General features: G+C 42.6%; 5 protein-coding genes across 8 annotated transcripts; 2 read left to right on the forward strand and 3 right to left on the reverse strand.

Moving 5' to 3' along the window:
• Positions 1-322: 322 nt before the first annotated feature.
• Positions 323-5,982, reverse strand: LOC6533885 (homeobox protein Hmx). The gene is made up of 5 exons (XM_002094549.3): positions 5,431-5,982; positions 3,826-4,155; positions 2,834-2,974; positions 2,121-2,707; positions 323-1,939 (listed from the first exon to the last, which is right to left on the reverse strand). The coding sequence occupies exons 1-5, from the start codon at positions 5,561-5,563 to the stop codon at positions 1,088-1,090; spliced, it is 2,043 nt and encodes a 680-aa protein (XP_002094585.1). The 5' UTR covers positions 5,564-5,982; the 3' UTR covers positions 323-1,087.
• Positions 5,983-7,358: 1,376 nt separating this feature from the next.
• On the reverse strand, positions 7,359-7,642 carry LOC6533886. Its single transcript, XM_039373847.1, is given in 3 exon segments — positions 7,359-7,463; positions 7,465-7,529; positions 7,532-7,642. Coding segments are annotated over 3 exon segments (267 nt in total). The 5' UTR covers positions 7,629-7,642.
• A 2,125-nt stretch (positions 7,643-9,767) lies between these two features.
• Positions 9,768-12,642, forward strand: LOC6533887 (protein odr-4 homolog). Of its 2 annotated transcripts, XM_039373897.2 has the most exons (6): positions 9,768-10,100; positions 10,206-10,380; positions 10,763-10,853; positions 10,914-11,039; positions 11,133-11,180; positions 11,396-12,642. In XM_039373897.2, the coding sequence occupies exons 1-6, from the start codon at positions 10,008-10,010 to the stop codon at positions 12,387-12,389; spliced, it is 1,527 nt and encodes a 508-aa protein (XP_039229831.1). In that variant the 5' UTR covers positions 9,768-10,007; the 3' UTR covers positions 12,390-12,642. The 2 variants fall into 2 exon arrangements, with proteins under 2 accessions (XP_039229831.1, XP_002094587.1); XM_002094551.4 differs by lacking the exon at positions 11,133-11,180 and having other exon boundaries at positions 9,773-10,100.
• On the reverse strand, positions 12,558-23,257 carry LOC6533889. 3 transcript variants are annotated; one of them, XM_015194830.3, is made up of 8 exons: positions 23,063-23,257; positions 17,833-18,007; positions 15,942-16,252; positions 14,623-15,483; positions 13,980-14,455; positions 13,807-13,921; positions 13,530-13,746; positions 12,558-13,472 (listed from the first exon to the last, which is right to left on the reverse strand). In XM_015194830.3, exons 2-8 carry the CDS (start codon positions 17,893-17,895, stop codon positions 13,233-13,235), a joined length of 2,283 nt encoding a protein of 760 aa, XP_015050316.1. In that variant the 5' UTR covers positions 17,896-18,007; positions 23,063-23,257; the 3' UTR covers positions 12,558-13,232. The 3 variants fall into 3 exon arrangements, with proteins under 3 accessions (XP_015050316.1, XP_002094589.2, XP_039229830.1); XM_002094553.4 differs by having other exon boundaries at positions 22,969-23,257; XM_039373896.2 differs by lacking the exon at positions 23,063-23,257 and adding an exon at positions 19,383-19,593.
• A 619-nt stretch (positions 23,258-23,876) lies between these two features.
• Positions 23,877-24,868, forward strand: LOC6533890. The gene is made up of 3 exons (XM_002094554.2): positions 23,877-24,091; positions 24,151-24,468; positions 24,530-24,868. Exons 1-3 carry the CDS (start codon positions 24,026-24,028, stop codon positions 24,689-24,691), a joined length of 546 nt encoding a protein of 181 aa, XP_002094590.1. The 5' UTR covers positions 23,877-24,025; the 3' UTR covers positions 24,692-24,868.
• Positions 24,869-24,909: the final 41 nt, after the last annotated feature.

Raw genomic sequence — 24,909 nt, forward strand, 5'->3', positions numbered from 1 at the left:
GATTTTATTTTCCTTCCTTTTTTTTTCTATCAGATTTCGATTTCGTTGGACTTTTCTACTGTCTTCGTTCGGTGGTCACACAATGAATATTGATTGTATTAATATTTAATAACGTTTTAAGAAGCTTTCGAGTGTTAAATGCTTATTTATGCTCGTCGGCCGTGTTTTGTGTGTGTTTTTCTCTGTGTGTTTGAATGGTTAATTATGCGTGAAATCGAACGTATAAATTGTTTATAAATTTGTTGTCAAACCAAAGCAAGGCTATACAAACCGATTTCCTGGTAATATTTTTGGATTTTTTTTTTTCAAAGAAAGTAAGAGATTTTTGATTAATTCTTGCACTTTTTATTGGTTTCTCACTCGGCGAAGGTTGGTTGCCCAATTGCGATTTGAGCCAAAAACACTTAGTCTATACAAAGTACGAGTATCAGTTCAAACGCAACCAACTCATGAATCAAATCCTTACACAATACGCATTCATAAATAGATTCGCCTAGGACTATTTAGAGTTAGAGTTACATATAGTTAGATATTGCATATGCTATAGCCTTAAATGGTGATGAGGTAAGTCGGCAGCCGGCGAATGAACAAGTATAGTATAATTATGCATAACTGTAGGGTATACAATAGGTATGTATGTGCATTTCAAGTGGGACAAGCGTGTTCGTTCGCATGTGGTATTAGTTACAATTTCAGCTAATCTTGAGCCGCTCATTATGTTGTTGCTGCTGCTGCTGCTGTTTTCTGCTTCATTTTTCTGTTTTTTTTTACTTTGTTTTCTATTTTGTTTTTTATTTTTATTTTTTTCTAGCGACCCCGAACCGCAGCCAAGTAGGTGAGCAGCATTTTAACTTTGGTTTTTCGATTTGTTTGCCCACTGTGTGTGTAGTCGCTTCTCGTGTTTCAGTCCACCAAGCTGCAATTTCAAATGCAATTGCAATTGCATCAGTAGTTGCTGTTGCTGTTTTTGTTTTTGTTTTTGTTGTCACTGTCAATCACAGAGGCGCGCACAACTCAGGTTTTCAATTAGACTTTGCCGCCGCCCATCTAGACCATCTAGACCATGTGGCCCATGTGGCCCATCCATCTAGCGGTCATGCTTTAGGAATTGCAACGTGGCCGGCGCATCGGAGGATGACAGGCGGGCCACCTTTGCCGCCGTTGCCGCCGACGACTCAATTTCACCATCCGAATCGTCGTGCACGTTGATCTCCTCATCCGAGTCCGATGACGAGTTGTCCACCGTCATGGTTGAGCCACCAGATTGAGTGGTGCCGCTTGCGGTGTTGCTGTTGGTGCTGGGTCCTGTGCCCTCACCACCGCCGCTGCCCAAACCACCCGTGGAGTAGTGCAATCTGGAGCGCTGCTCCTCGGCCACCGTTAGCGAGGCAGCCACTGCATATTGCCTGGCCAATCCCAGGAAGGCAGCCGCCGAGGGTGAGCTCACCAGACTCCTGAAGGCACTCCGCTCCCCGCCCATGGACAGGTGACTCGCCGCAGGATTGCAGCCAGTGGGTGAGAGTTGCTGTTGTTGGTGATGTTGCTGCTGCTGCTGCTGATGCTGCTGTTGTTGCTGCTGCTGCTGCTGTTGGTGGTAGTGGCTGAGGAGTTGGAGGGCAGCTGGATGCGTGGGCAGGTGCAGAGGATGATGGTGATGGTGGCCGCCAGGCGGACCATGCAGTGGATGCAACAGCACCGATGGCGGCGGCGCCTGTGGCGAGTGATCACCGCACAGGGGCAAGGGCTGCTGGGGAGGCGGCACGGGAGCCACTGGAGCGGAGGTGGAGGCACTGCTGTGGTTACTGGGCGTGGGCGAACTGGCCGGCGCATCGTTCGACTGCTGCGAGTGCAGCGGATTGGCGGGACTGGAGCGCTGGCGCTTTAGGAGATTCATGCGCTGGTGGCGACGCCATTTAGCGCGCCGATTGGAGAACCACACCTGGAATGGACACAAATAAATGGGATTAATAAAGGATATGGTTAACTGTCTTTGGAAGAGGTTACTCCAAGCAATTATGATTTTTTTATAAATGTAAACCAAATACTAGGCAACTACTTTATTATGCACTTTAAATCACGTTCTATGAAAAAGTTAAGTAACTTAAGATTGATGGACTCACCTGGACTCTAGCCTCGCTCAAGCTGGTGCGACTGGACAGCCGCTCCCTGGTGCTCACACAAGGATAGTGGCTCTTGTCGAACTCCTTCTCCAGCTCCTCCAACTGCTCCGGACTGAAGGTGGTCCTGTTGCGCCTGAACTTGGGCTCATCATCGTCATCCAGGTAGTCGGAGTCGATGTGCCGGTTCTCATCCGCTGACTCCAAGGTATCGTGGCTGCCAGAGCCGGGCGAGATGGCCCGATTGGTGGGTGTGCCACCTGCTCCGCCGCCACCCATCAAGTGTGCCGCACTGAGGGAGCCGCACGAGGAGACGGGCACAGCGCTTGCCGCGCTTGGTGGCAGATTCGCGAGCGTGGGAGCGGCGACGGACCACAGGGCGGATGGAGGCGGCGGGGGTGGGACCCCCTGGCCGCCGGGCACATTGCCGGCCGGATGCCAGGTGAAGCTACCGTACGGATGGGGGGGTGGCGGGTAGAGGCCGTAGGCGGCGGTGCGAGCAAACTCGGTGGCCACCCGCTCGGCGGCCCGGTTGCGCAGGATGCGATTGATGCTGCTCACCGAGGGAGCGGTGGCATTGGTGCAGACACCTGCAAGGCGGGATTTACGCAATTACCGAGCAGTCGGAGATCGAGATCAAAAGCTAAAAGCGACCGCCGATCAATCAGCGTTCAATCTGCGTCCGCGGATTAGCTGCAATTATGTGGAACACTCACCCTCCGAGATCAGGCGTTCGCGTATCTCCCAGGCGAAGATCGTCGGATTCTCGCGCTTGTACTGCTCGATCTTGGAGACGACCGTCGGCGTGGCCACCTTGGGCTTTGAGCCACCAATTAAGCCCGGTGGTCGCAGTGAGCCTGCAAGTATCGAAGCGGAATACCAGTTAAATTATGAGACAATAGATTTATGGGTTTGTCAGTTTTGCTATGTTTTGGTTTTGGCAATCCATCTGTTTTTGGCTGGCAGCCAGGATTATCCCTGGTTGCTAATATCTTTATCTGCTCGTTTCATCAAAGTGTAGCGGTATGGAAAATATGAATGGGAATACAATACATGCCTATGCAAATACACTGGTAGAAACGGAGAGTCCTTTAACAGGCATTTTGTTGTTATAAGAAAGCTTAATCTGTTTAAGATGTCTTACACAATTTCTCTTCTAAAAGCTTAAAACTCAACCCCACATCATTAGCGAAAGTTAAGCTCTCAAGAATTGAAACACTTAAAGATTTTAAATACTTTAAGTCATATTTCTGGCGAGAGTGGTAAAGAACTCAAGAAGTTAACAAAACTGTTTACATTCATAAATTAAGTTTCAATGGCACTCATTACTTTATTTGATACATTCAAAGTGCTGCATACTTCTGTTCCCTATTTGTATTAAACATATTTTTTCTCAGTGCGAGGACAGCACGCACCAACCACCAGTACAACCACAACAACTAAGGAGTACCCGCCCGTGAATAAGCCGCATTTTGATTAAAGAGCCAGCCGCGTTTTGGCCACCGCCAGCCAGGAGTTTATGCAATTTTAAGTGGCCAAATTACACGGCTGCGCACACGAGGGATGAGGATGAGGAAACTCGCAGGATAATAACATGTTTATCATAAAAATTAGCAAACAAATCGAAAACAAAGTACCCATTAGTTATCTGATCAAAGAACTGAGGGGTCGTCCCTTGCAAGTCCCTTTCCCTTTCCAAAGGGCTCACCTAGCAACTTGGAGACAGCTCCCTGCTGGGTTAACATGTGCTGGGCGATATCGTAGCCACGCAGTCCACCGAAACGTGAGAATTCCAGGAGGCGATGCTGCGACATCAGTGTGTTCAAGGTGCTCCCCGTGGCTCCACCTGCGCCCGGCGGAATGCCGCCAGTGGAGCCACCAACGCCGCCGCCGCCAAAGCCGGGTGGTATTTGCACAGATGTGGGTGATGTGGATGTGGCCCCTCCGCCACCGGATACCGCTCCCGATCCCGCTCCGGCCGCCGCTGCTGCCGCCGCCGCCGCTGCTGCTGCTGCTGCTGCCACGGATGCCGCCGCTACTGCAATTGAATGATAATTGGGTATTGTTATTGCGAGTATATTGTGGCTTTAGCTGTCGCGGCCACAATGGTTAATTATGATAAATTAAGCGTTAATTGTGTTGACTGAACCGAAATGACTGATGGCTCCTACGAGTATTAGCCTTTCTATTCCCCACAGCGAATGTCTAAGCCAAAATGGTGGCGACACGCAAACGAATCTTCCAGGCACGAGCAGATTTATCAAGCTAATTGAAACGACAACGATCTTTTAGTACAAAAGGCGAAAATTAAAATATGTACTCAGCTGGGTAAGAGCAAAAAAATAAAAAAAAAAGAGGAAAAACAACTGTGTATTACGTTAATTCGACAGAATATTATATTTACCTTCGCTTAAAAAACCTACATATATCATTCGGCTTGGGCAACTCGTCGCTCAAATTGTCAATTAGCGTTTTAAATGCGCGTTTCACTTTTGTTGTTTGCCAAGTAAATATTTTTAAAATACGCGCACCTCCAGTCGTGCCTAACTGACTATATGTATATATGGGCCCATAATCAATTGTGCCGCCCATCAAATGAGAACCAGTTTTGTTTACTTTGGTCTATTGAAAGGTGAAAAGCAAGGAAATGGAACTGCCAAATGAGCCACGCACTTGCTATTGTGACATGCGTAACGATTTGTGTTTTGTTATGTTATAGCATAAGATTTAACTCGGATTAACATAAAACATTTCTTTTGACTTAACTCAGTACACACTTAACACATTTTAAATGTTTTATAAGGATTACACTTCATTACTCTGCTGCTCAATAATTTACACATTTGTATGATATAATTGTAATTTTCTTTCCTTGGCTTACATAATTCGTAATTACGTACCATATACTTATGTATGTACTTCAACACTTTTAAACTCACTAGTTTAAACAATATGTACATAGTTACTCAAAAATTGACACAAAATTAATGGATTTGCTGACAGCTAACATGCATATAACACCTTTGACCCAGTTTTGGATTTCTTTTTATGTTGTAACCGAAAAACTTGTGCAACTTATTTCTACATAATTTCCGTAAAAGATTGTTCGTTTTATTGCGAAAAACTAGAACTAGCTTGTTGAAATGCTCATTCAGACATACTGCAATTTCTATTAAATGAATTGTTAAACCTTTCACCTAGCATCTGATTTCTTTGAGGAAGATATCTTGGTTTTCCATTTTTAATCCCCAAGCTTGGCTTTGCCGTCGGCTTATTTCCAACTGGCTAATCTTTGGGGCTTTGGGGCACTTACCACTGGAAGCGTGAGGGGCCAGCGATGTGATGCGTTGGGGATGGGGCTCCATTTTCCAGTGCGCGGCCGAGAGGCCAGAATTAGCGACAGTAAGCGAGCCAAGGTCACGGTTTAAAGTCGGCTCAATCAACATGTCTAAGAATCGCTCTTTCCAATTCTCTTTATTATTTATTGTTATTATATATTTTTGTTATAAATTTTGTTTGCGTATAACGGTTCCAGCAAGTGGAAGTCACACAGTGCAGTCACAATCACAGTCACTAATGTCGCACATCCAAGGCAGAGGTATCGATTATAGCGAATGCAACCGGAAACGGAAATGGAAACGCAATGCGGTCAATTGGATTCATAGCGTGCCGCTCACTCTCACACACACACAGAAACGCGCACACAGATGCACAAAAGTCGATCCCGACAGAAACAGTTAGAAAACGCTCCTGCGTGTCTCTTCGTCTTTTTTTTATTGAATTTTATTGTAGAATATCTTTTTATTGAATTTCTTGCGAACGCTGCGCTCCGTTGAAACGTTGTTCACGCGAAAGCTGCTCTCAGCACAATGAGCGCTTGAATTTCACCTGGTCACCCGGGTCACACCGCTCCACTCAAACCGTTTCTCTCAATTTTTGAGTGCTTTTCGAAACGCCCAACCGGTTTGCGAGTACCGTACTTTCATAATGGCGCCCGTTGAGGCAAACTCTTGCTCTCTCGCTCTGCTGTGCGAGAGCGGGACAACCATATGTACACTATGCGCGCACACAAATCAAACAATTATAAACTAGTTGTTGTTGGTAAGGCGCTGAGTATAAACAGTGGCAAGAAGAAGAGAAGGCGATTGAAGTGGAGTGAGTGTGACAGAGAGAGGGAACGCCTTGGGGAAGTGGCAAGAAGAAGAACCAGAGCAAGAAGTAGAAGAAGAAGAGTTGGGGAACCCTTTTATTTTTACCACAAACTTACTTACTTACATACTTAGGATACAGCGCGTTGGAAATCAACCTTTAGGTGCATTTCTCGCCTAATGCACCATTCTAATTGATTGAATTCGCGGTACAGCTTTAATCGTATCACTTAGGTACATTTAGTTCTTAATGTTCTCCGTTGAGTAATGAACTCAATTTTTCGTTACTTAGAGCCAGAGACCATGGCCCCAATAAGTAGGCACTTTCAAATACCAATTCTTTATTATCATATCAATCTATGCATGTACACACAAATGAGCTACGTTTTCCGATACGCATATATACAGTCTCAAAAAATTAGAGCACAAAAGAAATCTTAAAAATAAGAATTTTAGTTATAATATATTGAAACCGAGGTATATTTACTTAAGAAAAAGAAAAGATTTTTTTTATTTAAGAATTATACAATTATACAGATAACTTAAATGGCCGCATGCTTGTTCTTTGGTATACCACTCTAGCTTTAAGAAAATACAACTATATACAGATATAAATTATCTAATACACCACCATTGTTTCATAAAATTTAACATAACAGAACAACAACAAAATACCTTAAAATTTATTCAATACTAAATTATGTTGGCTAAACAAGGAGAATTGTTAAACTATTTAAGTGAAGTAAACCTGATATTAAGCACTCTATTTCTGATTATTTATTTTTGCTACCAAAGAAATAGTTTAACCACCCTTTATGTTATTGGAACATACATAAAATATATATAAATATATTATTAAATATATTTAGCACCATAAAAGCAATATATAGCTTCCGTCCTGTGACTTCTCTCCTAGACTTCCGTTTTTAAACTGATAAGTTGCTTTTTATACTCAATTTTTAAACATTAACTTATTAAATCATAATTTAAGTCTTAAAGTGAGATTTAGCCAAACTAAATCTTTTATTTCAATGTGAGATATCCTAACGAGGATCCTAATGGATAAAGATCTTAATAAGTAAAAGCCTGCATATTAAATGAGGTTAGTGGCGTATAACTATTTGAGAGGAATTTTAATCTGGCCAAATGTGCAGCGAAGTGGCCAAATTGCATCCATTGCGATCCAACCTGGACCTTGGCTATATGTATACAAATCGCATGCGTGGCATGGGCCGTTTGCCATTCAGGTTTGTTCTGCCAGTTTGGGTCGTTGTCTCCCGGGATTTGGTGCGTGATGGATGATTGATGTGCTGCCTGGGCAAGGCAATCCGATGTGAATCGAAACTGCAACTAAACTACACATGGCGTGATCGGGGAGCCACACAGATCACAGCTAACAGCTCGCAGAACAGAACGCTGCAGAACAGGCTCCTCCAAGTGGCAGACTGGCAGAGTGGCCTGCACAGAAGCCAAATTGCATCAAAGCCCACGGATTGAGTGGCTCCCGGCGCTGCAGGATTGCAATTGGAAGCTGAAAGATGAAAGCTGAAAGCTGAGAGTCGAGTTAAAAAGCAATTACCAGAAATGATTCCCGAATGGGATGGGATGGCATGGTTTGGGTTGGGATGGAAAGAGGATGGGATCCAGAAATGTGGATGCGAAACGGTATGGTTCAGCAGAATCACCTGGCGGTAATGAGATGTCTCACTAAGCTGATCAGAACTGCCTTTGTATTTATTTGTCTGTTCGAATGCAAAGTGCACAATGCGCCGAACACTCGTGCATATGTGTTCCTCCGATTTGTGAAAGGCGAATCATGAATGAAACGCTGCTGACGATGACGTTCGAGTGCCCTCATGCCAGAGATCCAGAGCAAACGCAAACAATCGAACAGGAATAATTTACTAAGTAAATAATATCTGGATACCGATCGCTGCACGGTGAGAAATTACGTATGTTTGTTGTCCATTTTATGCTGAAAATGCGTGCACTCAATCCCAACCAAAGAAACTTCACTGCACTGAGATATTTTACGTTAACAATCAACAGTCAATGGTTTCTGGCAAAGTTTAAGTTGCATAAATATGTTTTAAGAACTTTTTTTAAATTGACAATAGTAAATCCTAATTAAAATCTGAAAAATTTTAAAATAAATTTTCAGTAATCCATTCATCAAATTAAATGAATCCTAGAGGACGAGTTGAACTAAGGGACTCTATTGAATAGAGTGTAATGTAAAACATGTTTATTTCGTAACCATTTGATCCCCATTTCTGGCAGTGTGATCCCTGCGAGTAGCGTGCGCCCTCGCCCCATCGAGTGGCACTTCAACAATCAAGCATTCACACAAGCAGATGGTCCGCAGCCGTTGGCGACCACCTAAATGAAATTTCATTTAGTTTTTTCGCCCGTCATCGCCGCCGCAATCGCAACCCGCTCCTCGAGATCCCTCCATCCATCCATCCAGTCCAGTCCGCAGTCAACAGATCCAGCCCCAATCCCAATCCCAATCCAAGTCCCGTCTCCTATTTGCTTATGCACACATTATCAACGTACGCCCGCCTTATGGAGTGTTTGTTTACCTAATTCGATTACCGATCGCGTCCGTTCGCGCCATAGTCCACCGGTCACTTGACCATTTGGGTGGCACAGATCCGTACTTATGGGGTCCGCTCTTCGACCAGATTTCGTGCGTAATCGCCCCTCGGCAGTAGATGCACTGCAGCTGGATTGAGAGATGGAAATTGAGATGGAAATTATGTTGCAGCTGAAGCAGGGGGCCTTAATTGAAGAACTTGCCATACATACTTTGCTTCGAAGCCACGGAGGTAAATTAAGTCTTAATATCTTAGGTCGAGTGCCCAAAGATTAGGCAAATAAACACTCAAGAACTTTATGCAATCGTAAACAAATTAAAATTAAGCTGGAATTACATTTCAATAATAAACAACTATATATTGAAGGGTCTTCCTTAAGTTCCTGCTGGATTTTCACAAATCAGTTCCTTAAAATTAATGATTAAATCATCAATTAATTGTTTTCTATTTAATACAGGTAAAAGGTGCTTATATTCAAAAAACTAATAAAACTTACAAATACACATCAATACATTAACATATGTCTTAAAATGAATTAATATTTAGTCAAGATTTATTGACAAAGTTTCGTTTTTGTTTGAATTGCCAGAAACAGATTACCAACTTTAAAAAAATATTTATTTAGGTATAAACTAACAAATGATGGTCTTCAAAATATTTATTTTCGTTTAATTCCAGACCATAAATATAATAAATTAATAGCTGTTCTTGGTAAGGAAAAGTGAAGCAGTATAAATTATTGCTTTCTAAAACATTAAATGTATTTTTAAATCTAGCAGTTTTTCTAGAGATGGCAAATTTGTAAATTCAAACAAAACGTGGAGCGTAGGCGTATGGAGGCGTCGACATATTCAAAACTATTTAAGTTTCGTAAATATATTCGACATTTTCTTAAAATTACATGATTCAGTTAAATATTTAATTCCAATAAAAGGAAGAGGAAGAGCGCGTTTAACGTCCACTGTAGTGATGCACAAATTTGAATAGCTACGCACTATCGCTTACTATCGAAACTAAGCCTCGATACATATTCGATTACAGCTACTATCGTGGGGGGTGCACCCAGCTCTAAAAATTGGTCATTTCGGAACGAACATATAGTTAACATTAAATTTACGGAACAAACAGAAAGCCCGAAATCCACGATGCGCACAGTGCTGTTGAGCAAACACGATGAGCTGTACCTGGAGAAATGCGCACAGGAGAACCAGTTCTCGTACGGGATAATCGTGGGCCATGTAAGTGCCATTCGCCACGTAGATTTTGTTTGGTTCCCCCGCTCAACTGAATCTCCCCTTTCACTTTCCCCTGCTTTCATCCGGATACGAAATGGAATACGTTAGCAAGCGGACCTCACCAAGAGCGTAGTGGTCCACCTGGCCCGAAACAACGAGGAGGATGCGGATCTGGAGGACCTGACGGACGTCCGGCTCACCATCTCGGACATCAACTCACAGGCGTTGGCCTCCCAGTGGCTCAGCGCCAGCAAAATGTGTCCCGGATCCTTTGACGTCATCGGTGGGTTTGCGTGCTGCCCCTGGAGTTTTATATGCCCTACCCAGAAAACATCATAGAATGCTAGGGAATATTATTTATGGGAAAATGTATTCGCCCAGGGATTCGATTTTCAGCCAAACCCTTTTGCTATATGGCATAGTAGAATGGCTTGCCCACCCTTTGTCTGTTTTATCTGCAACTTTTGATCTTACAATATTGATATATAATATCTATAATTTAATGGGGAGTAAAACCAGTAATGTAAATTACAAACTTAGTTAATTAACTTACACGTACATAAATGAAATTTTAGTGATAAACACACAAACTAGTCATCTCTGACATCCCAAGATTTACTACCTCTAATTAGAGTTATTTATTAAATAATTGTCTATCTTTACAGGAATCTTTGTGTCTTCAGTAAGATCCGATGTTGTTAATGAACAGAGCGCCGAATTTAAGAACGCCAAAAAGCTGTTTTCAGACATCTACGAGTAAGTCCTTAACTTCATAGAAGAATCTCCATCCGAAATTACCACTTTCCTGTCTTTTAGCTTGCTTTTGAAAAGCAACAGCGCGTTTGGCGTCTACACCACCGACATTGCACAGACTGATTTCGTATTCCTCTCGTATTCACTGGCCGACAAGAAGGTGCTCTGCAAGAACTACAGCTATGGAAAGTGAGTATCAGAAACGTAACCCCTGATCACAGATACGGGTCTCACTGTGCATTCTTTCTTTCACCGAACGAACCGCTTACAATTTAAAACTAGACATTGCAAAAAAACGTATTTTACGGCAAACATAAAATGCATCATATGGTAACTAACAAGTTGAGAACTATGTACTTTCATAACTTATGTTCTATGTTCAATAATAACTTTCTTTGCTATCCTTGTCCTTGTGTTTTTTGTATTTCTTGGAATGCATTTTATGTGTTAGTTAACCATTAGGATTTGTTAATGTTTATATGGTAGTTTGATTATACCTCAGGCTATTTTTGACATAAAAATAATACGAGTATTTCTTTTGACAGCGGCGGCACTTTCTCCAACATGGAGTTCAGGTTTGTGGACAAGCCCTTCGAGTGGATTCAGCTGGACTGCAACTACGATTTCGATGAAGTGCTGCCCATACTGGATTCATCGCGTCGCGTCAACATCGAAGACCAGTTCCAGAGTATGATTGTGTCGATACGCAAGAACCTGCTGGCCAGTGAGGTGTTCTTGCAGAACGAAGTCGTCGAGGATACCATCGACCTGCAGGCCTATATCAAAAAGAAAAAGGCAAAAGTGGACAAGCTGAAACCGACATCGACAACAGGTGGCACGGCCAGTGCCGCGAGCAACACCACTGACTCCCTGCCCCAGCTTGCGTCGGAAGGAATCATCGGAGGCGCTGAACCCATCCGTGCCAGCATCGTGCTCCCAATGAAATGCCAGCTAAGCAAACCGACGGACATCAAGGTGCGCGAGTTTAGTGGCACGTTGCACATGAGCGGCATTATTGCCACAAAGGTTTTCTGCAGTCCACGCAACAGTATAGCAGATGTTAAGCGTTTCGTACGCGACGATGTGCTGCGCTCGCTGATCACTCGTATTCAAGTGTACTGCGATGGACTCACCGATCCCTATGTGACCAACGAAGCTCTATACATTAGTGAGCCGCCCAGACGAGTGTTCTTCAGCCTGCCATCAGAGGGCCCTAGTACGTCGGTTGGCGCAGTGGTTCAGTTTTCCGAGTACTTATTCCGTGGTGAGGCACCCACTGTTGTGGTGGCCCAGGCCAAACAGATCCTGGACGTAGAGCTGGACCCAGAGACAATTTCCGTGGAGGCAGAGGGCCTCCCGGATGATGCGAACTTCAACCATGGCAAGACAGATGCCGATTGCACAGACGATTCTAGGATTATGCCCAGCTCGATGCCAAAGCCGGAACTTTCGCGCAGCCTTTACATGGTGGGAATCGCTGTGGCTCTGCTGGTCCTCCTGTCGTCTGTGGCACTTCACTATGTCCTTGGCGAGCAGTAGGCAGTTGCGATGCTGTGATGCCGGGATACCCGAACCAATAAACCAATTTATACGAAATGTTTTTATACAGATACATTATTTGCATGTGTGCCCACGCACTCACCTCTCTATTGTGATCGTTTGTTTTTATAATTCATTGTGTACTCGTAGTAGTAAAAAAAGAATGTGTATAGGGATCACGTTAAATAGTTTTATTGTGGAAGCAAAACTGTGCAGCATTTAACACCAATATAATAAACTAATAAGTAATATACATATCTGTGATTCTTTGGTACGTCTACAAGGGAAATTGCCCTTTGCTAAGACTACATATTTCCATTTTAGAGGGTCTGAGTGTTATATGTAGTATGTTCCAGTGGTCGAGCTACTACCATTTCATATTTTTTACGGTTCATATGGCTTGCAATCATATATCGTCTTCAGATTTATTTATTATTTTACAATCTTAAATCTCAGATTCCTGTTTTGACTTACGATTACTGTACTTATATTTACCTTAAAAAATAAATTAATCATTTGATTAGTATATTTTTAGCATACGAAATAAGGAGTTCAGTTATGTACATTAGGAAAGTTAAAATTGTAACTATATTAGGGGATTTCATGGGAGACACTTTCAATTAGTAGATGATTTAGAATTAATTTACATAAATATTTGGTTGTCTACATTACAATCGACTTTGTTCCTTTGCAACTTCTAGTTAAAAATGAGCACATTATAATTGTGATGCGAAGATTTCTCCCACGGATCGGACACTTAAAGTGTAAATTAGTTTTTCACAGCCTCTGCAACTTGACGGACCCAAGTCCATGTCTACTAAGTACCCACCGAGATGCCGGATGCTAGTGCATCTTGCAGTTGCCATCGCAGTTCACCACCGACCACACCCAGTCCACGTAGTTTGGCACTTTGGCATAGATGCCAAACTTGTTTCGCTGGGCGCATCCATCGCCGAATGAGGTGATGCCAAATATGGTCCACGGATGGTTGGGCTTTGTGGTGTCCCGACACAGGAGCGGTCCACCCGAGTCTCCAGCACACGTGTCAATGTGCCCCTTCTGATGTCCGGCACAGAACATGTTCTACAACAAATAGTTATAAGTTATTCCATAACTAAATCTTTATGAGTAAGGCAGTACCTTAGTGATGGTGTAATCGTAGTAGACCTTGCGGCAATTCTGCATCGGTATGATGGGCACGGTGGCCTTGTGGAGCACACTGGTGCCCGTGGCATCCCGATTGCGCCGTTTTCCCCAGCCAATTATGGTGCAATCCACGTTTTTGGGCAGCGCCTGGAAGGGCTGCGGCAAACAGGAGTATCCAATCCAAGTGGTGGCATTAACCGCCTTGGGTAACCTGTGAAGTAAGGTCATATTCAATGAGATATTAATACTATATTATGAACTTCAAATCCACCTTAACAGTGCCACATCGCTGTCCACCGTACGCTTATCGAAGTTGGGATGCGTATAGCTCTTCATCACCCTGAGCTGTATCTCCGTGCCATCTTCATAGTTGAGATTGTGTTCACCTAAAACACCAAAAGAGATGTAACCTTCGAAATCCGTAAGCCATAATGCAGAACCCACCTATTCGAACAAATAGAACCTTCCGCACACAATGAGCGGCGGTCAGCACCCAACGAGGAGCAATAAGGGTGCCGCCACAGAAGGCTTCCTTGAAGCGATTCAGGATGGCCACCTGCCATGGCCACTCGCCCTTGCGCGCCGCCCGTCCTCCGATGATCTTCAGCATGTTGGACATGCTCCTCCGTCCCGTTCCGCTGCGAACAATGCCGCAGCTCAGTTTCAGGGGAGTGTACTCCGGTCCGCGGTAACCCTTTCCCGTCATGATGTAGTTCAGGTCATTCATGGACCTTTCCGGCTGCTCCGATTGCATCCTACGCATCGCACTGGCTGGTGACCCCGATCCCGGCCTGGTCTCGAAGGCCGGAGTCTTCTGGAACTGCGTCTGCAGCCACTGCTGGCAGAAGCTGCCCTCCGTGTAGCAGTAGGCGATCTCACGGAGAACTTCCCGGCCACACTGATCGATGAGGCGGCACTTCCTGGAGATGTTACAAATATTTTATTGACCTTATTGTGTGAAGAACGATTATAAATTGTAATTGTTTATCGGTTGGATTTTTGAAGACATTTCTTTGATCTTTATATCTTTTTGTGTTCTGCGTTAATATACATATTATATGTATCATCAAAGTAATATGTAGCTTACTTGTATCTCCTCGTCGTACATTTCGGCGAACATTTGGTCCATCTGCTCCACTTGGAGTAGACCCTGCGTCGTCTTAGAGCAACTCCATCCTTGGCTGGTTGCACCCAGCTGATGTTGCGGAATTCCCCCTCCGATTCCTCGGAATCCCCGTACATGGTGTCTGGCATGTCGAAGTCCTCGTACTGGAAAACATCACCCTCCACACTGGTATCCTCGCCCAAATGTTTGTGTCTCAGTGACTTTCTCTCGCCAAAGTCCACAAAGTCCTCGTCATCATAGTCCTCCTCCTTTGGAGGTTTCCTATGGGAGGGCCTTCCATGATTTTGCCTTCTTCGGTGGCGATGATGTTTGAGCACAAAGAAGTCACCTTGCTCATCGGAACTTATTAAGTCTTCATCAGGTTCGAGTTCAGGTTCATCCTCCACATCCTCGTCGCTAAATATATCTTGGCCCGGATATTTGGGCAGGTGGCGAACCACTTCCTCGGAATTTGTTGGAGGAATTGGCGGATGAGTTGGCGGATGAGTTGGCGGATGAGTTGGCGGATAAGTTGGCGGATAAGTGGGTGGGTGGGGTGGTGGATGCGTGGCGGGGTAAGTTGGGGCATAAATAGGTGGATGTGTGGATGGATAAAGTGGAGCATAGTTCGGTGGGGGCTTGTACTCGGTGTGGCGATAATCGACGGTGGGTCCACTTGACGCCGCAGCCGCCGCATTGATGATTATCGACGGAGGCGGTGGAGGTGGTGGTTGTGGTTGTGGTTGTGGCTGTGGTTGCGGAAGCGGTGGGTTTCTCTCGCGGATGTGGCTATCATCCAGAATTACCGGCGTCTGCCACTTTACTGCAGGTGCAGGATGACAACTGTGGAATGAACAGTACGAAAAGTTACTCAAGATCTGAAGGTATTTCACACTAAAGTATGGCAAGTAATGCGAGACGCTGCCTAAATTAGAACTCTGTAGGAATAAACAAACTAAAAAATGTGGCCTAAAAAATATTCTTAATATTTGTGTGAACCAATGCTAGGCTATAAATAGTTAAACTCGTAAATGCACATGTACTGTAGTGCTAGACTTTGTGCTAAATAGGTTTAAAAATAATTCAATATACTTATGAACTCTTAATTTGCGCCAGACCAACTTGGATGCACTTAGAGAAATGCAAATAAATTTTAGCAAAGTCTCTATAATTATATAAAATATTTTCTAAAAAGTAAAACTTAAAGGTAATATAATTGAATTAATGTGAAACCGATTCGCACATAATCTCCAACAAATTTTATTATACAACTAATTGTATATTTATTTAAAGCTACTCACTGGCTGCACTTGCTCTGCTCCACGTGCTTGGTGTGTCCGCACTTGCGCTTCACCTTGCAGAAGCGCTCTCGCCGCCGGACGCACTCCTCGTCGCAGGCTGACCACTGGGACCAGCGGCTGAAGGGCTGGTGGTGGTGATGTAGTGATCGCCGCCGCCCACTCCAGCGCTGTGGGTGGGGCACCCGCAGGCGGTGCACACGCCGCCCATCCACCCAATGCGATGATCCGTGGTGGTGCTGATGGTGCTGATGGTGGCGATGGTGAGCCATGGCGTCCCAAATCTCTCGCTTCGCCTCCTGCACATAGCCACTCTGATGGATGGAAACAATAGGCATATGTACGTGTGTGAGATTGGGTTTTGGATTTCCCACTTTACTGTGAAATGCGATCTGCGCCCTACGACTTCTACTGCCCTCAAGGAGCCCACATTCGCTGCCCAGCTTCCCTGTTCTCCTGCCGTCGCCTCCTGCCCTTCTGCCCTCCTCATCGTCATCCGCATCCAACCACTATAAATCAGACATGTCGCCGCTTTTTATTTGAAGTGTCATTGCACTCGACAGTTTCGTGTCTGCCTTCGCAGTGCGATCCCCGAGGAAAGTGTGCGATATACCATGGTGCACCACGGTCCCAGCTCCAGTTCCAAATGAGACGCCCGGCGACGCCAGGCGACGCCGCTCTATAAATAACTCACGCTTTTCGCCGACCGATCCGGCGGATCCCTGCATCCGTCCCAGTCTAAAATAGGCTTCGACGTCTGTCGAGGAGCGACCTAACCGATTGCCTGCCATAACCTCTTCACCAACGCCCCACAGCTGCCAGATACCCTGGAACTGGACACTCTCTGGTGCCGCGTCTGTCGTGGAAATGGGCCAAGTTTTACAACCTCTAAAGAGTAATGAACATACGTACATTTACTGGAAGGCGATCATGATCCATTTTGAGTCACTGATGGATAGTGAATAATATTCATAACTATAGTGCCGATATGAATTTGAGTAAGTCAATGTTTTGAAGTGAAAACTTGTGAAATTAGCTGTAATGAGCTGAGAAAATTCTGAATAGAAGATGGCAAACTTTTATTTGAAATTCACCGAGCTAGTTTTAGTACCAGTTATGGTTATGCGGCTTCAGTTCTAAGGCCCGTCTGACCTTAAAGGGAGATTCGAAATTAACGACGGCTTCAAAAAGTTTTATTAGTTCAATGACTGGCTCTAAAAATGCTGGGGACATAAGCATAACCGGTACACTCAAATGACAATCCAGCAACAAAATAGTTCATTTATTCAAACAGCTAACGAATTCTTACACCTAATCATCTGCTTTATTGCAAAAACAGGAAGCTATTATCGTTCCAGCGAACAAAACGGGGTAATCAAGAGATTTTAGTGAATGAATTGAGTAGCTAAATTATTTTAATGACCATGTTTACAGCTGAAATTAGTCGAATCAAATAAACCAACACACTGTGTTCGCATAATGAGGTGCCAATAAATCAGACTCACTTGAAAATCGACGTAGGTCAGGGGCGAATTGGAAAATCGGAAAACTGAAATTCACAAATGGAAAACCAAAACATTCCCATCAAATCATGCGGAAATGCGTACCGCTCTGTGCACCTCAAGCTCAAGGAGAACTAACTATATCGTTCCGGACCCGATTCCGATTCCAATTCCGATATAACAATATACAAAAAAAATTGTAAAAAAAAACAAATAAACGAGAGTGCGACTAATTTGGTTGCGGTAATTGACCTTGCATTCGTGAATAAATAGTTCGCAGTTCCCAAACGAATTGCTTCCAGTTGACGTAATTTACGATTTTGATTGTGGTTTCGATTTCGATTTCTATTTTGATTTCGACAAGTGGGTGCTTGATCGACTTATACACTCACCTGAGCTTCGACCAGCAGCTGAACCACCGTCAGGAATTCAAAAACCAAGCACACCACTTTCATGCTCAATTGCTTCTGGTTTTACTCGTTGTCTCGCTCGAAAATCGATCGGTAATTTCATATACCGCCGTATCGAATCCGTGTATCCGTGAATCCAAAGACCCTGACAAATGCACTGCGAATAGAAATAAAATGTGGGTGAGTGGTTTGAATGGTTTGATGTGTGTATTTGGGTGTTCCAGAAGCGCAAACGGATTTCAAGTTTCGAACTTAACCTTGAACTCTACGAAATTCAATTGGATAATGAGCATTATAGACTTTCGTATCTTGTTGATATAGAAATTCCCAAAAAAATAGCTTAAGTTCCTCACACATAACTTGTTGATATAAAAATTCTTTGTAGTTCATTTATATCTTAGGAAAATAGCAAGGTTTTATTGACGAACTCGGATCAAGTAGCATAGTTTTATCATCTTACAGCAGCTTCTAAAATATTACTAAGACTGAAATGTTTATTTGGATCCTTAAATCTATAAGATTTTAAACCTATTTTTAACCTTAGTAAATGATCGATTCAAAATAGCTATGATTTTATTCAATATATTCTCATTCCTCTGGAATGCTCTCATTCGAAAGTCTTTTCCTACAATTATGCTGACCCCATGGGCTTACTCAACATACAAGCCATTGAAATTCCTCTTCACTCTGGGGTAGCCCAATTAAATTATATAATACCCTATAATGCCACATAGGCGTACTTGAACCTGTACTTGTGCTTGTATTATGCTTTTGAGTGCCTAATTTACCCAGACTAAGCGACTCATTTGCGTCAAAGTAGACCCATCCAAAAAAACATAAAGAGTGCCCCCCACGCACTGCACAATTAAATGATGCCAATGCCGCTGTTGGATCGAGTGAATATATTGTGAATCTGCTGAATCTGGTGAGTCTGGTGAATCTGTTCGTTCATCCGACTCCCTATCTTAGCGGCCACAAACTACAAAGCAAATATGTGAACTTGTCTGGGACCTTAGCCCAAAGCGATCAAAAGCGTGGGTAAAATTTATAAAAAAAAATCGAAAAAAAGTGAAATTAATTAGCTACATACCCGTACATGTAATTACAAACAGAACGAAAAAAAAATTGAAAACATATAGCTGTGCCGAGTGCTTTTGATGCTATGCTTTCCTGCATAAGTGGGTTTGGTATGAAAGGTCTGGTTTTGTATCTCATTCGTTTCATTTTCCAACTGCACCGCGGAATTTTAAGTAGACCCAGAAGCAACCGAACAAGTACAATGTACTTTGAACTTGCGTCAACACTGGATCTTGGCCACATCCGAGATACTGAGATACTTGGTCACTCAGATACTTGGATACTAAGATACTCAGATACTCGGGTACTTAGATAGTTGGATACTGGAATACTGAGATACGCGGACACTAAGATACTCGGATACTCAGATACTGGGATACTAAGATACTCAGATACCCAAGTAGCGCCCCAACTACTAACGATCATATAAGGTCAGATGCACTGGGACAACCTACCAGTTGAATGCATCGCACGATCCTCGCTCCCACATTCGGCATTCTGGTTATTCCAAATGACCAAATTGGACACTGCCATCCCGGCCAGGTTGCTGCAAATTGGCCATTTATATGCCGCGCTAAATTCCAATAAAATCGGTGCAACAATAAAGCGCAAAGCCAAGACACTGAACCCAATTCTTTGGATTGTACCAATCGTTCGATGTGATTTATTTACAATGTGAAATACATCCAGCGCCCACTGAACAAACATGCGGATATATATTCAATTTTATAAGCATCCAATATTGAGTAACTCGCGATGCGTGAAGAATTTTTTTTTTGCCGGTTTAATGGATACAAAGATCCACAACAAACCACAAAACCACTAGAAACTATTTTAACACACCTGACGACACATGATTTATACTTCGCAGCGGACATTTCCCCACCAAATCTATGTGACGTCATCTACAAGTAAACACAATGATTTATAAACTATTTCGGAAAACGATGTTTGGAGAGAGTTAAATTCTTGACCAGATAACTGAGACAGGTTTTAATAGCATTTGTGTAACTTACTACCAGTTGCACTTGGTTTCAAGTGAAGAAAGCGAAAGTGAAAGTAAGGTGTTCCTTAACTAAAATGTTTTGCATAATAAAAGAACCTTAATAATAATGTCTCTAAATTTAGAGAGTTATTCCTGTATAAACATAAATATCTAAAGCATTATTAAATTGTATATGTCTGGCAAGTTTAGTTCTAAACACATTTATTTTAAACACTGTTCTTTGTTTGGCAAATAAACTCAATAGGTTTCTACTTTTGTTTGCTTATACAGCCTTAAATTGATTTTTTCTGATGATTGGTCCATCAAAGGTTTCATATTCCCCAAACTTTGCACGTACTGGCAGTATGCAATGGCTAATTAACGCCAAAACGGATACTAAAAATCAAGATATTTGTTTTTTTGCTGATTTGACTGAACTGATCGCTTTTGAAAACTACTAAAATGTCCACCCCAGCGTTCAAACACAATGTTTATGTACATTTGTGTGTACTTCGAGCGACGCTGCTTCTTAATTTAGATCGCGATGCGTCCGCATAGCAAACAGAGCAGCAACAACCTCAGCCCCCCGTCTCTCCACACCCGTACCGCCCCCGAACCGCTCCCGAACCGCTCCCGTACCGCCCTCATCCCGATCCGTTCCAGTCCGTTCCGTATAAACAAACCGCAGTAGCTGGCCCGCCCCCGAACAACCGCCTCACCTTGACAAAGTGCGATTAGAAGGCAAATATGACGGGGTCGAGTACGCATCTCATAAATATCATAATATTTCCCAGATGGCGCACATCGCGTATCCAGTGACCAAGGGGCACTCAATTGCGTGTATTGTGATGTGTTTACCAGTTCCGCAAACAAGGTGGTTCGCCCACCCACCGACCGCCGCCCACCTCCCACCACTGCCCACGCCCACTCGGCATGCGGTCGTACTATTTTTCACTTTTTTTATTCGGCCTTAAATGGCTGCGGAGTAGACCACACGATTTTTTATGAATGAAAATGTACTAATTTGGATCTGGCCAGCCGCTTATCGAGACTACAGTTTTTTGCACTGCTAAAAATAATTGATACTTGTGCAGATACTTAAAGTAATAGATTTATGTCATATTTTTAGGAATAATATTAGAGAAACATCATGCAAAAGGTATGATATTTCTTTATGTAGTTTAGATTTGAAGTTTCTTTTGTATTGCTTGTAAAACTTTTTTTTATTTGCCGTGCAAATATGTTAGTAGTTCCACAAACAAATTTCGTTTGTTTGTTTTTGTTTTTATTTTGTTGTTCTATCACTGAAGCTGTGTACTTAATTAAAAACTTGATAAAGTGAGCATGCATATCCTTGATTTCATATTTATCGTGGTTTTCATAAATATGCAAAAGTTACTTTATCTGAAAACCAAAACAACTTCGTGATGAATAAGATACGATGTGATAAAGGATAGAATTTTTTTACTTTTCTCGCAACCGATAGAACTTTTTGCCAGTGCAGCTGGCTGATTTACTTTTTGTGGCTTTTTGGCCGGCTAGCCACAATGTCTGGTATGGCCAATCAAGTGTAGTTGTGTGTGTGTGTGTTGCATGTCCGCGGGCCCGTTTAAGCAAATGCAATTTTAATGACGTGACCAGCTACTAAAAAACCAAATCGCAGCGAGTTGACTGTCGCTGGCTTTTGTTTTTCCTATTTATCTGCCGACTAAGTGGGCAGTTCGTGGGCAGTATGGGGCATTTGGGCATTTGAGCATTTGGCCATTTGGGCTTTTGGTATTGTCTACAGATTTTGGCTGGCTTTATTTATTAGTCAGCCTTTTGTAATCGGTTGGACATTAAGTCCGTTGTGCGACATCGGCCACATGAGTATTAGCGGAAGTGTTGGAAATAAATCATGAAATCATGCTTCGCATCCACGCACACTGCATCCACGGCACACACACACACAAATACGCAATTCATCGACATCGATGGCATCGCAAAGACGCCGACGAACTGCCTCCTCCCAGCGATCCCCACATCCCGGCGATCCCTAGACACCCAGCATCCAACATCCAGCAGTCCACATCCACGCATCCGTGGATCCCCTGCCACCCGCCGCACCGCCAGAACACCCAATTTTCCACAGATGAATTAAATGCATTTTAAACACACATGCAACACACCAACAGATGGGGTCAAAATAATAGCAGTGCATAATAGCACACATGTATCTTCAAGATTGATAAACAAACGCACTGTGCACTCTTTTTCATAGATCAATCAATCATCATTCGATTCATGATGGATGTAAGTAGATAAGAATTAAATACCTCTGTCGATATTACAGGGAATATAAATGTATATAATGCTTTATACAGACATCTCAGCCTAATTAGTAAAAAGGCTAATAAATGTAACTCAACGTATGATTTTTGTGAAATGGCTTTCAAAATATTTTAAGGAAGGTGTTTTAGTTCCATAAACATTTCCGCTCCAAATTCTCACTAACATAATTTATTTTCAAGACAACCGAATATTTCAACCACAAAAATGTCTTCTGGGGAACTTTCTGGCCCAAAGATATAAATTTTGACCAAATAACATAATTAATTGGGGGCATTTTCCTTAGGCGCTACAACAGAGCACTATTTTTCTTGGGGAATCTTGTATGATTCATGGCAAATATGCAACAATAAAGTCTTTCACACTATATTCCAGTTTTTGTGCGTTTTAATTGCTATTATTTTGACTGCATGTGTAGAATAGCATGCGTGCAGATCCAAATACATCTGCGTTCATGGGTGTTTGTGGCTATGTGAACGCGGATTGTTTTCATGAATGAAACATTTTTTTATTCTTAATTCCATTTATCACTTGGCACCATGTCTCCTTCAGCTGCACTTCGATTAGCGACTTGGAGCACTTTTGAATCGGTTCAGAACCAATCCGCATCCACATACAAAAACCGACGCACTTTGCATTTAAACACGGCTAACTGGCCCATACATTTGGCTTTTATGACTTGAATATTGAACTGTCAACCGTTTAGCGTTAATTTATCCAACGATTACCTGGTTGACACTACTGTATCGCTCGGGGTTTTTTCGAAATTGTTTCAAAATCCGTTTCGCGCACACATATTGGAGCAAAAATTGTTATTTTTACATTGGAGAACCACGTCGGATGTCGGATGTCGCCTCGCAAACTCCGCGTAAACAATCCGGATCCCCTCCAAGCCCAACCGTTTCGTATTCCGTATTCCGACTTCGATTCCGTTCCGTTCAGATCCAATCCAATCCGATACGATACCATCCGATCCGATCCGATACGATCCGATCCAACCGACGTCTTCTCGAGAACTGAGGAGACTGAGCGAAGCAAACGCCAACGCTCTGCGGCGAGCTGAAAAACGTCGCGTTTGCCGTTGACTTTTCCACACACATGTTGGCCGTGCACAGTGGACTGGAACCGGGTGAAAAATGTGCGGATCGCTTCGAAAATCCCAGGCAGACGCACAAATGCTTTAACTATTTCTGCGAAATGCGAATAATGGGAAAGGTGCTAATACACCGAGAAAAATTTAAGTTGTAAAACTAAATAGCAGATCTTTTAACTAAACATCTTTGCTACTCATAAAGGAAACCTATGGAGATAACTTATTAATCTACAAAACGCTACAAATAAAAACATTCTAACTACTAAAATGAACTGTTTTATCCCAACTAACAGATACCCAATACTGTGGCAATGCCAACTATATTTGTTTATCACAGTATATAACTGATAGAAATGATGCATAAAAATAATTAAAGTTGTTTATGTAATTCGAAAATAATTACATTCTAAACAAGCAATTATAGTTTGGAAACTTAACATTATAAAAGTTAACCAATAATGGTTTTTTCTAAATGTTTAGTTGGTTCTTTAAAAATATTACAAAAATTGGTGATATCATTAAGTAGGAGCTAAAAAGTGGTGCCTTCGCTTTAATAAATGAAAACTGTTCATCCAAAAAATCATTTAGATTCTACAAAATTACAGTGGTAACTGACAAAATTACTAAATCGATTAGACGTTCTATAATGTCATCAAATACAATTAGAACAAATAACAAGGAGAATTAGTACCATGTTGCCAAAGCTAGTTACAAGTCTTCTCTGCGTGGCAGTTGTCATGCTCATCACTGATTTTAATGTAAACAAAAATTGTGAATAAAATTTAGTTTAAGTACTAAAAGAATTTAATCTTTACAGGATGCCATCGTCTTTAAGTTTACGAATGTCGAGTGCCTGAGCCGCAATCAATCCTGGTTTGTGTTCCACTATTGTCGTCTAAAGGCGATCAGTCGTGAGAAGGTCTTTCTCAACGTAAATGGAACTGTTCTACATTCGGTCAATAATATAAAAGTTCATGTCAAGCTGCTTAAAAAGGCCAATGGATTTAAGCCTTGGTTACTAGATGTGAAAATCGATGCGTGTCGCTCTTTGGAGAACAACTTTCATCCTTTCGTTAGGATTATATTCGATCTATTCAAGGATTTCTCCAACATAAACCACACGTGTCCATTCGTCGTAAGTGCTTAAGGTGCTTTTGAATCGTATAAATTTAACTATATATATGAAATAACCACAGGGCCTCCAAGTTGTGAAGGATTTTTATCTCAGGCCCGAGTTATTAAAGCTGCCCTTTCCGTCTGGAGAGTATATGCTAACTCTACTGTGGTTTTTCGACAAAAAGATCCAGTTCGATACCAATGTTACTTTTATTTATAAAGAGGATCTCATTAACTCATAAGCATACATCAAAACAAAAGAAAACTCTGTGGTCGGGTTTCTCGACTAACTGATACCCATTACTCAGCTAGAGGGAACGCAAGGCGGTTTTGTTTAACTCTGCTATCAAATCTAAGCAAATATTTTCCAAAAAACCAAATAAACCATAATTATTTTCAGTGTATAGCTACTACCAATGGAGAGCGGGCAGTAAACCAAGTGTTACACTCCATGGACGTT

The sequence above is a fragment of the Drosophila yakuba genome, chromosome 3L (genome assembly GCF_016746365.2).
Source record: "Drosophila yakuba strain Tai18E2 chromosome 3L, Prin_Dyak_Tai18E2_2.1, whole genome shotgun sequence".
Lineage (NCBI taxonomy): Eukaryota > Metazoa > Arthropoda > Insecta > Diptera > Drosophilidae > Drosophila > Drosophila yakuba.